At 42.7% G+C, this 12,723-nt stretch overlaps 1 protein-coding gene across 6 annotated transcripts in view; it reads right to left on the bottom strand.

The window, feature by feature from the left end:
- The window catches only part of CD44 (CD44 molecule (IN blood group)), an 86,838-nt gene that overhangs the window by 6,324 nt on the left and 67,791 nt on the right, over positions 1-12,723 (bottom strand). For 3 of the 6 annotated variants that reach the window (XM_065882827.1, XM_065882828.1, XM_065882829.1), the window contains 5 exons: positions 11,260-11,349; positions 10,189-10,386; positions 7,144-7,209; positions 2,748-2,819; positions 559-637 (listed from right to left, as the gene is read on the bottom strand). In XM_065882827.1, the coding sequence (XP_065738899.1) occupies positions 559-637; positions 2,748-2,819; positions 7,144-7,209; positions 10,189-10,386; positions 11,260-11,349 (505 nt within the window). The remainder of the gene's footprint in view (positions 1-558; positions 638-2,747; positions 2,820-7,143; positions 7,210-10,188; positions 10,387-11,259; positions 11,350-12,723) is intronic. The other 3 variants (XM_065882830.1, XM_065882831.1, XM_065882832.1) reach the window with 3 other exon arrangements.

Raw genomic sequence — 12,723 nt, 5'->3', positions numbered from 1 at the left:
TTGTACAACTTTCAGCACATAGCGTCTCCATGGGCTTAACGCCCCCAGAAGTAAGAACCACAAAAAAGTCAACCACTATTTAAAAGCAGATGTCCAAATAATCACAGTCTCCTTTCTCTAAGGAGTATATGCCAGAGCAGAGCTTCTTCAACTGTACTGTCCACATGAATCCCTTAGGTCTTATCAAAACACAGACTCTGATCCGGGAGGTCTGGGGTAGGGAATCTCATGCTGCCTTCCTAACAAGCTTCCAGGGCGCGGAGGCTGCTGGTTCCAGGGCCTACACTCTGAGTAGCAAGGACATATCACCTAAGGCTTTTCAGTTTTAGATTAAAGTATGGTTGACTTACAATATTCTATTAGTCCCAGGTATACAACCTAGTAATTCGATATTTTTATAGATTGTACTCCATATAAAGTTAATATAAAATATTGGCTATATTCCAAGTGTTGTACAATATATCCTTATAGCTTATCTGTTTTATACTTAGTAGTTATACAGCCCAAGTTTAAATGATGCCCTTTCAAGGTTGAAGGCCCCGAAGAGCATCCCCTTACCTTCTCCTACTGTTGACAGCGATGCAAACTGCAAGAATCAAAGCCAGGGCCAGGAGAGATGCCAAGATGATCAGCCATTCTGGTGGGAAGCAAAAGATATCCATGAACTTGGGAAATAAGCTTGTGAAAACAGAAATGCACTTTACAAATTGACCTGGTCCAAAAAAGAATTACAGTCAGCTCTATACATGGGTCCAAGCAAAGGTCCAGTCAACAGCCAGACAGTACTGGAAGAATTATTTTGCTGTAGGTCTTTGCCCAGCAGGACTCTTGTTTTCATCCCTTATCATCAGTCAAGATTTCCAAGTCCCCCGAAGAAAAACACGTTTCCAAAAATGTGTAGAATGACCTGTGGAAACCTGTAGATGCTTTTGGTGCAATGTTATTAAATAAATTAAAGGAACATTCCTTTCCTATATGAGAGCATTCACCTTACATTTTATTAAGGAACAAAAATGGAGGCCACTAGTGGGTGGGCAAAAGGACATTCCTGTGTGTATAGGGCGGGGTCATTTGGCAAAACTTGTCAAAATCCTTCAAGATATACAGCCTTTGATCCATCATTAACACTTCTAGGAATATATAGGACCTCAGACTTAGCTATAAAGATGTTTATTACTGTGCTATTTGTGATAGTAAAGTTGGAAACAACCTACTATCCAACAATTAGGGACTGGTTAAACGAATTAGGGTACATCCATTGTATTGTGTACTAAGATACAGGGGAAGAGTATTTAATGACGTTGGAAAGCTGTAGCCAACTAGTTGGGAATGTAGTTTACTAAACAGTGTGTATAATTACATGTTTGCATAGAAATTAGATTGAAAAATAACAGAAAGGACATACATGAAAATGGTAACCATGGTATTCCTGGATGGTGAGGTAGATAATAAGGGATTTATATTTTTACCCTTTTGTTTAGCTGTATTTTCAAAAATGTCTCCAAAAAGTAATGTATCACTTGTAGACCAATAAAATGTTATTTATATGTTTTAAAACCAAGCTTTAGTGGGATTAAAATATGACTTGACAATTTGCAAGTCAATTGCAAAGTGGGCCGTACATCCACGCAATGAACTAAAGCTTAAGGAACAAGAAAAATGGGAAGCCATTCACTGGCCATTCTTCTTTGGGAAGCTTGATTCTCCTCTGATTTCCTGCTCAGTACTGCCTCTGTCTGACCTCTCCCTGGTTAGGTGAGTTTGGGGAGGGAGGTAGAGCTAGGAGGTGGGGAGGCTGACAGGAAGTAACCATTTCTGTTCTTTTCCCAGGGTTCTAGCCCTGAGATGCTCCATATTCACTCTCACTAGAGCTGGGGAAAATCTTGCTGCCTGATTATAGCAAACTGCATCCCACCCCCACCCCCCAGCCCACTCCCCCTCTCCACGTGCTCTGCTCAGATAAGCCGAGGTAAGGGGACGCGGCCCACACCACGTTCTTCCCTCTCCCCAAGGGAGGCTCAGTCTAGAGACCTCTGAAGAGCAGAGTTAAAAGAGTCATTTACAACCCTAGGAAAAACCTTCCTTTATTGTAATCCCCCTTTACAAATGCCCAGTTCTGAGCCCAAGTGGAATAAAGAATTTGCCTCAAATGCCTTAAATCCTTATGCTCGAGGGAGCCAAGTGGCCCAGCCTTCTCACTGCACATCACACATTCTGAAACTTTCTTCCGTCTGGATCAGTAAAGACTGTCCCTCGAGAAAAAGTAGTTTTTCTTTTAGTTTTTATGCCAGAAGAATATTCTCACTCCTCCTAACATGACCCTTGTATCTCCCCATTGTCTGCAATGCAAGGGGAAATTTACACGCTTCACCCAAAACCCGGAAGTAAAGCGGTAACTGGACTGGGATAGGAAACGGATCAGGGGATGACAAGGAGCCCCTGGGGTGATCACTCATTTGGGAAGGAAGCTGTAGTAACTAACATGGCGCTTCTATGGGACAGACCAGGGACAGGTCTAAATAGGAGCTCAGTCAATCTATGGGACCGAGATAAAAAGGAATGTCCCATCCTTTCCCACCAAGAGGCTGTGGTGCTCTCATTCACCCTTTAGCTTGAAAAGAGGAGCCATCAGCTTCAAGGTTAGACATGCAGGAGAACACGCTTTCTAGCTGGTCTCTGCTTCCTTTCTGGGACATTCAGAGAGACCCACTTTTAGCATTATTTTTCCTTCACAGCTCAAAACTCACCTGGAATTTGAGGTTTCCGCATAGGACCTGAGGTTGTGTTTGCCCCACGTTCCTGACTCCCACTTGAGTGCCCTAAAGAGAAAAACAACATCTCTCAACCAAAGTTTGGCACGCATAACCACGAGTTCCTTACAGAGCAGCACATAGGGCCAAGCTCTATGCCCTGCGTCACCGTAAAGCTATTTATAGATTCCAGCCACAGACATTTATAATGTGTTGCATGGAAAAACACCTCCCCAGAAAAACTCGGTTTGATTAAGGCTAAGGTTTGGAAATCATGAGAATTCTCAGCGGCAGTACTACGCAGTGTTTAAGAGGCTGTTAAGCAGGACAGCCCTGGGTTCAAGCCCTACTTCTGTCTCTTGCCAGCAACATCTGCTGGGTCAAGTCATTCCTCTCTAGCTCTCAGTTTTCTCACTCATAAAATGGGGTAATAATAGAATCCACTTCATCATCATTTTACAGAGGTTTAAAGAAGTGCACAAGAATTAATTGTGTGCAGTTCCTGTAATAGGGAACAACCTCTGTTTCTATTACAAGTCAATCACTAAAGAGATGCTACCTATAAGCTTAAATTATACATAATGGCCCATCTTTGGGAACCCTGCCTCCCAGGGAATGAGCATTATGGTAAAATATCTTTGTTTCACTCATAGGAAACATTCTGATCAGCATCACCTGCGAATGACTGCAGGCAGGAAGAAATTAACACATCCCCTCCGGAGGCTGACCGGAAACCAGGAAAAGTTTGACTTTATTCTCTCCTCTTTTAGGATAAAAGAAGCCTGAATTCTAACGCAGGCAAGGTCATTCTTTGCGATACCAGTCCATCTTCTCGGTCTGCTGGCTTTCTGAATAAAGTCACTATTCCCTGCCCCAACACCTCATCTCTTGATTTACTGGCCTGTCATGCAGCGAGCAGTACGAGCTTGCACGCAGTCACATTACAATTTTCTGTTCTTAACTTAGGACCTTGCTACCCTGGACCAGCAACCTCACGTGGGAGCTTGCTGGGAATACAGAGTCTTAGGCCTCATCCCTAACCTCAGAATCCTCATTTTTAACAAGATCCCTAGGGGATTCAAATGCTCCAGGTAGTTGAAAACAAATCTAGAAACCACATCCAATATCTTCAATAGATATAAATACAGGTATTAAAAAAGAAGGATTTGGGGTGGGAGGGGCAATGGCCCCTTCTGTCTGTGAAAAATCACCTGAAGGAGTGTGCCTGTTAATGTATTCCTGAAGCATGCATTGCTTAGAAGACGACATTTTCTACTGCTACAAAACCAAATCAGGAGACAAATACAGGATCTCAAACTGGAAGGATCAGGAAGTATCACAAGATAAAGAATCCAAAAGTCAGAACGGGAGGTTCATCAAAATGATGGAGGAGGGGCTTCCCTGGTGGCGCAGTGGTTGAGAGTCCGCCTGCCAATGCAGGGGACACGGGTTCGCGCCCTGGTCTGGGAAGATCCCACATGCCGCGGAGCAACTGGGCCCGTGAGCCACAACTACTGAGCCTGCGCGTCTGGAGCCTGTGCTCCGCAGCAAGAGAGGCCGCGATAGTGAGAGGCCCGCGCACCACGATGAAGAGTGGCCCCCGCTTGCCGCAACTAGAGAAAGCCCTCGCACAGAAACGAAGACCCAACACAGCCAAAAATAAGTAAATAAACAAAATGACGGAGGAATTACGTTTTAAAAGAAACTTCTAAGACATCTTGTGAAGGACACTCACCCAAATGAAAGTTTTGGTTTGTGTGTGTGTGTGTGTGTGTGTGTGTGTGTTTTGTGCTTCTTCCACTGCTTCAAAGTGAAATGTGAAAAATTCCCACTAAAATCAACTCTTTTTCCCTACCCAATAGGACCCCTCTGCAGAATCCTGAAGGCTTCCAAGAAAAAAACCAAGGAAGTCTGTTTGGCTAATCAATGAATGAAGATAGCCAGGCCTTAAATGGTCTTTTCTCAGAGGGTCAAACTGCAGACTGTGCACAGGGGACTCTGCAGTTTTGATGGCTGTGGTTATTTTGGGTAGAATGGCTCCTGTTTATGCAATTTGATGTTCTTGTTAAACTCAAAATGGAGCAAAACAAAGTCTACCAGACATCTGGCTGTTTCAGCAGGCCATTTTGACAGTGGCCCTTTACTTTACAAATCTCAGAAGGAGTCCAAGGGGCTTCCTCTAGCTGCCTCCCAGAGGCCTTGGTCATTATTGGCAGGTGTTTGCCTGTACAGGTCATGGGATACTGGCCATCTAAATTAGAGATCCTTGCCTTGAAAACCACCTAAGAGGTACAGCCACTCTCACTGGTCTTTCTCTGACTCATAGCAGTCTTTGATATTTGAATGGGACGCCACTAATGGATCACAATCCCTATTTTGATTTTCAAAAAAGTGCTCCCAGCAAGGAAAGATCTGGGTGTGTGTACAACCAGATGAAACCTCCCGTTTGAACAATACACACCTGCACAGGAGGCAAACAAAAGAGACTGCTCCCGCCCACCCGATTCTCACTTCAAGCAAGAGCTGAAGAAGCTGGAGGAAGATGGATGAGACACAGCAGGCCGCCTCGCCTTGCGCCCTAGAGGCCTGCAAATCTAGCCTGGGTAGGGCTGGCTGGGGAAGTTCTGCAAAGAGGGATGCTTGACAGTGCAGTTGGGAGGTGAGATCCAATCTAAGACATACGCACAGAGATCATTCAACTGGCTCTGACTATGAGGTAAAAGTCTAAGACAGTGCTAATCAAACTTCAATATACATACAAACCACCTAGTGGGGGAGGGGTGGGGGAGGCCTAGTTAAAATGCAGCTCTTGATTCAGTTGGTCTGGGATGACTGGGGAGTCTGCATCTCCTGCCAGCTCTTAGGTGATGTCCCTGCTGCCGGTCCAGGGACCACACTTGGAGTGGCCAGGGTCTCTTGATTTTAAAGAGCACTTCCTTTTAGTCAGAGATCCATTCATCATTTCCAAAGCACTTTCAAATTCCTGATACCACACGCTCTTCACAAGAACTCTAGGAGGTAACGGAGGCCAGTGTTCTGATCTCCTTTTTACCGATAAATTGAAGCTAGGAAAGGCTAACTGCCCCACCCAAGGCCCCCAGAGAGCTTGGGACTTCTGTCTTTATTTTAGGAGCACTTCTATTAGGCCCTTACATCCCTGTGCTCTTACAGTATAGGTTATTACTGAAGCCACCATGTAAATATCCATCTTCATATTTGCTGTAAGTGTGTGAATCTTCAAGCCTGGAAGTAACCCTACCCCCACTTGGGCACGAAGGGGAGGACAATAGTTCATATGGCTTACCTGGTTTGCATGGGGTCACCTGGACAGGTGACTGTCAGGGAGACCACAGTGAGACCGCACTGGCAGAACCTTTCAGTAGCCCCAGCATCAGTGATCACAAGTCAACCTGCCTTATGGCCTACTTTTGCTGCCTGGAGTCATGTTTCTAGGGGTGTGATCATTACAGTAATTACGGCAGTAATGACGGTCATTACAGGGTACTCTCTCCAGATCCGGCTTCTAGAGGCAATAGGAGACCTCCGGGCTTGAGACCTGGCTCCACCACTCAGCTCACTAGTCATGTTAACTCAGCCAGGTTGCTCAGCCTCTCTGAGCCTTAGTTTCCTCATCTGTAATATTGGGCTAATAACAGTACTGACATAATTAAATGAGTTAATAATAGATGAAACATATGAAATCACTGATATTTGACTGTTGACCTACAGAAATGGCAGTTTCATATGGTCCAACCTGATACATGTAAAGTGTTTAGAACAACGCCACCAGCACAACAGTAAATTCTCAATAAAGGCTAGCTATTACGCCATGTTCGGGGAGGCGAGGTTATGCTAAATGCTTTACAAGGATACATCATTTAGTCTTTAAAAGAACGCCCTGTGACAATTATTATTATCCCAATTTTATTGGTTAGGAAATCGAGTCTCAGATCCTTTAAACAAGGTCTCTCGTTAGCATGTGGAGGAGTTGGAATCAAACCCAGGCCGTTCTTTCTCCAAAACCCATGTTCTAAATCGCTCTGGTGTAATGCAATGTTAAACTGAGCGCCTGCCTGAATTCTTCCTGATCCTTTCAGATGGAAGAGTTTTCTTGAAAGCAGTAGTTCTCAAAGTGGAGTCCCTGTCCCAGCAGAATCAGCATCACCAGAGAACTTACTAGAAATACAAATGCTTGGGCTCCACCCCAGACCTACCGAATCAGAAACTTTAAGGATACGGCCCAGCAATGTAGTTTAATGAGTCCTCCCCGTGACTGTAATTCATGCAGGGAACGTATGAGAACCGCTCTTCAGGAGACACTGACACATACTTCGTTAATGATCAGCAGGTCCAATGACAATAACAATAAATGACTAAAGCAGCTCAAACTCACCAGCTGATTCGGATCCATGAGTTGTATAGGACCTCCCGCTGGGGTCATGGGATGAGTCTTGGTCTTCTGTAAGGAGCAATAAAGGGAGGTTGAGTACTGTGTGCTCAGTTACACCGCCATCTGCTTTTCCTCACGTGTGCATTTTCACACAGCCCATCACGAAGTTTAGCCTTTTAAAGGTAGCCAAAAACAATGACAAAGCAGCTTCGAATGGGTTCCACGATATGAAATATTGTTCATTGCTCCATCTACTGATGAGTGGTCTAGAGCTTTAATCAAAATTCTAAAAACCGGGACAGCACAGACCTGCAAGGATGACCATAGGAAGTGTGGCTTTAGTAAAAATCCCCAAACTGTAACACTCTACCAAAAATATTATGAGGTCTTGGCAAGTGTGAGGTGCGGATTTGATGCTGTGTCTTTGAAATAAGGACTATATGCTTTGGATCATGACAAATGTGATCACTGGGAATGCGTGTACTCTGTGGCTTAGGGCATGAACATTTAAAGAGATTTCTCTGAGGCAGGAAATAGAAGAAGGTTTTGGTGTGCGGTAAAGGATCTTGGCGTTGAATCATGTAAGGATTCAAAGAGAAAAGTTAGCTGTTTATCTAGAGAAAAAGTCTGAAAATAAGTGACAAAGAAATGGGCAGATGATAACTGACACGTGGCTAAGGTGCGCCTGGTTTTTAGACTATGTTCCAAATAATAGTTCCCAAAAATTAAATCTGTATTTTTAACACCAAGGGTTACTATAATCCCATCTTCTCAAACATCCATCACCAAAAGGCTTTAGATGAGGCAAGTTTATGAATTGCTAAAATCTGGACCCACAGGTCAAATCTTGGGTTCAGCATATGGCAACTCTCGATCTCCTCCCTCCTCCCCACACATTTTCCAAAACTCTAATGGAATCTTAAAGCAACAAAACACAGGACGATAGTTCATAAAATGGCTATGGTCACCCATTATGAAAGGTTCTTATAAGGAATACACAGTAATCTGATCTTCACCATGTCCTTGTTTAGACAGGCAGACACAGGTGACCTGTAATCGATTATGTAATTGTACGGGGGAGATAGACTGCTTTGTTCCTCGGCTGATGGTTAGAAAAACTGAAAACAGCACTTGCTGAAACGCTGAACACCAATACCCCCAACACCACCACCACCATCACCATTATCACCACCACCACAATTCCAGATGTTTTCATTTTTAACATCAAGCAAAATGATGGAGAAAAAAAATGTATGGGAGGCAATGAGCCTTATCTGAGTGCTCTGGAAGAAAACAAAGGGTGATAGATCATTTAATCCATGGAGAACCATGGAAAATCTGTCTATACCACCACAGAATGTAGAAGGAATCAGGGTATGTAAGTATCAATTTTGTAGAAAGTATTTTATTTACTAACAAATAGACTATGTAATCCTTCAAGGCTACTGTAACTATTAAAATTGCCATTTAAAATTTAAATTCATTTGGGTGCATAAAGGGCTCTATTTTGCCAAAAGAAACCAGACAGTGCTCTAAGATTCATTTCTCCAGAAGAACACTGACACTGGTGCTAGGAATTTTTAATAACTGAGGGCAGACCTATGCTGAATAAAGAACCAACGAATGTAAGGGCTTTTGTCTTGCCAATACTGTCGAGGTTAGTATATTTTTTTAATTTATTGTTTTGGCTGCATTGGGTCTTCATTGCTGTGCGTGGGCTTTCTCTAGTTGCTGCAAGTGGGGACTACTCTTCATTGCAGTACGCGGGCTTCTCATTGTTGTGGCTTCTCTTGCTACGGAGCACGGGCTCTACGCACGTAGACTTCAGTAGTTGTGGCTCACCAGCTCTAGAGTGCAGGCTCAGTAGTTGTGGCGCACGGGCTTAGTTGCTCTGTGGCATGTGGGATCTTCCCGGACCAGGGCTCAAACCCGTGTCCCCTGCATTGGCAGGCAGATTCTTAACCACTGCGCCACCAGGGAAGCCCGAGGTTAGTATTTTTTAAAACTGTTTTCCTTGAAGCCCTGGGATGGGCAGCCCAAGCATGTGGGCTCTAGGATAGAGGCCAAGCACGTGGCATTCTCATTCTGGGTTTTCTGTCCCACATCAAGTAACAGTATCACAGCTGTTATCTGTTTTACATGTTGGGTTCTCATAAGATTTATTATTCTTTAGAGAGGGAGGGGGATGGGAAAAGACATAGGCTACTATATATATATATACACACACATATGCTACCATATATATATATATATGTTTAAAATCATGAATATCTAATATCCCTTAATGGTTGAACGGTAAGAACATTTGAACAGTTGGCACCAGGAAGAGAGAGTTCAATTTTAGTTTCTTAGCCAGGGTATTTTGCAGTTTCCTTTTCTTCCATGTTAGTTTCTTAATGCAAACAGAGAAACAAAAGTGGAAGCAGGGAGGATTGCTAGTCCCATTCCATGTGTAACTTAATTGAATAAGTCATCTTCAGTCATCTCTTTGCCATCACAACAAGAGAAAGGGTGCCTAGTCATTAACAGTAGATTGAATCATATAGTTTTAAGTGTACAATGTAGTTAGAAGAGGTTATCCATAAGCCCTTCACCAAAAGTAAAATTCACCAATCCATCACCAATAAAAGAGAATTTCAGAGCAAAGATATTAGTATATGGAAATTATTCACAAGTTGGGTAAAACCTTACTACATAGGCAGCATATATTAGTTGAATCAAATGAAATTGATACTTGACTACTTTTACTTACAAAAATATCCACTTCATATGGTTCAACTAAATATATCCCAAGATCAGGAAGAAGACAAAGAAAGAAATTCTGCCGTAACAACCAAGTCACAAAAAATAGATGGAAATTTCACAGGCAAATGAAAACATGATCTAAAATAAATCTATGGCACTAGAATGATGATCTGTGTGAAAGCCATTCCCATGTTACAAATCAGTCTAATCACAGCCTACACAGAAGACATCCCCTATAATATGAAAGGATGTGTTGTTTCTCCCTGTAGAGAAAGCAAACCAGATAACAAATGGCCAAATTACCTGATAAAGAAAGATCAACATTAGAAGTAGAATCTCCAACAATAGTAACTTCAGGGGACCCAGTCTTAGCAGGGGTCACTGGGATGAGGGTTCTGTATTCATTTGTGTCTGGAGAATAAGGAGTATAACCTTCCACTGAAGTAGTTGAGTCCTCAGGAAGATTTTCACCTCTTCTGCCACCTGTGCCATCATTCCTATCTGTGTGGAGGTGGAATCAATGGTAAAACCACATTTGTAAGACCACCACCAATTGTGTGCTTGTCTTCTGAACGTGAAATGGCTGCAAAGCTTTCCACTTGTTATTTGTGAACATGGAGCAAAAGACAGTGTGGTTTGTTACACTATTGAACAGGATCAATATTTTGCAATCAGTACCGCCTGGACATCATTCAACGGAAGAGATTTTGGTGATCCTAATATCTAGAAGAGACATTTGTTGCATCATCTACCTGGCTTATTAAAATAAGGTTTATGCCGCTAGAACTGTTACCTTGAAGTCAACTCAGGTACTAGATAATCCTGAGCCCTTACTCAATTGGACCCACCTTTGATGAAGTGGAAGAAACAAGCTATTGAGCTGACAGATAAAATTATGCTCCCTGCGATTGGAAGAGCAAATGCAAAGTTTCAAAGACGTTGAGGCTTTGATTATTCTTTCCTTTGCCAGAGGGCACTGCTTCTTGGTCACCAGTGCCATGGATTTATGGTCCAGAGGATAAATGGCAAAATAATATTATTAATGCAAGGAAAATAGAGAGTGATATAATTCAGATCTTTCCACCAAATCATACATAAGTGATCTGTTATTTTTAAACAAAGCCACTAACTCTGGAGTTTAAGAAACCCAAACTTTAAGATTAAAAACATATAGTTTGCATTTAATATACAATGGCTTCTAAGAGATCTACAAAGCAGAAAACTCCAAGAACCATCGCCAGCCACAGCTTCTGACCAGGAGCAAAGAGCACAACAGCCAACTGAGGCACCTCCACCAAAGACACTGCAAAAGCACCCATAGTTCATTGACTTGTTTGTCAATAGCCGCAGCCACCTGGGCTTTACAGTCCTTACTGCTAGATGTTGGAGTAGCAGTCATGGGATGGTCTTTGTCTTCTTCCAAGCCTCCACGTGATGTAGAGAAGCTCTGAGTATCGCTCTGCTCTGTTTCAATGAGGGATGAATCCAGTATTAATTTGTAGTCATGAAACAAACCCTCTGTTATCTGCTGACAGGGAGGATCTAATAACAGTGGAGTCAGATGGATAGATGCATAGGAATACCAAGGTTTGTGCACACCATTCTTCTGTGATCAATAGAAATGCGCGACAGAATTCTGCTTTGCCCCTAGTTGGCTTTGTTTTTCAGTACAATAAACAAGGTAAAATGCCAAGGTGAAATCTGGGCTAAAACTTTGCCCACCCTGGATCATCCTGGCCCAATTATAGCGTTGCTTCCTGTCACTCAGGAAAATCAGAGAACACAGAGACAAAGAAAAAGGAATGTTTGAATCCCGGTGTTCCTATCAACCATCAAGAGCACCTTAGCTGTGTGTCAAGAAGTGTGACTACAGGGGAAATAAACACGATCATAACAGGTAGTATACATGTAACCACAAAAGAGGAAGAAGCTCATCTAGAATAACTTGCTCAGGTAACTCAGATCAAATTTATACAAGGAAACACTTAAGTCTCTTCTAAAGAACATTAAATTAAGTTACCATTGTACTCACTTATTAGGTTTTTGATCTCATCTGTGGATGAGAATTCTCATCACTGCACTGAAATGCCAGGAAACGCTTGTCTGGGCAAACACAGGGTCCTCACTGATATATATCCATTTCAGGTTGAACCACTGCCCATATCTGAAATGGCTTTCATTGTTTTGAGTTAATTTCTTTTGTGTTCTTCTAAGAAAGGGACTGACCTCTGAGTTACAGGTGCAAGCACTCCATAAAGCACACCACTAAGCCATGTCCACCACCAAGTAAATATTACAACCAGGAGAGAGACAGTCACCAAATCACAAACCCAACATCAGAACAAAAGTCAACAGGGACATAAAGTAGGAATATGAGACCCTCCATGGTCAAGGAGCATTTTAAGGCTTATCTGCATCTGCTTTGACGCTTAACACTGGGTTATTTACATTCTTGACAATTAACACGTCCTTGCTGATTTTTCCCTTTGCCTAAAAGGGCTCACATGAAAAGACTCTGCCCATTATGTGTAGCCAACAGTGAAATGAGGCCCTCTTAATTCTGGATTTCTTTCATATTCAGTCAAGAAATTATGAATGACTTTATGGTGATATCTAGGATAGCCCTATACCTGTGGTGGACATTAAGGCTACTAGAAGTTTAGCATTGTTTCTACCAGATGTTTAGCGATAGGAAGAGATATAGCAACTGTTCCTCTTTTGTTCCCGGGCCCTGCAACCCATGTCAATTGTCAACAACATATTTGCTCCTCCTCTGTGGGCTGATGTGATTTCCCTACTCTCTGTGATTATCTGGCCCCAAAACATGTTTTTACAGCC

This window comes from Phocoena phocoena, chromosome 8 (assembly GCF_963924675.1).
Source record: "Phocoena phocoena chromosome 8, mPhoPho1.1, whole genome shotgun sequence".
NCBI lineage: Eukaryota > Metazoa > Chordata > Mammalia > Artiodactyla > Phocoenidae > Phocoena > Phocoena phocoena.
This window is presented reverse-complemented; position numbering and strand designations above follow the sequence as displayed.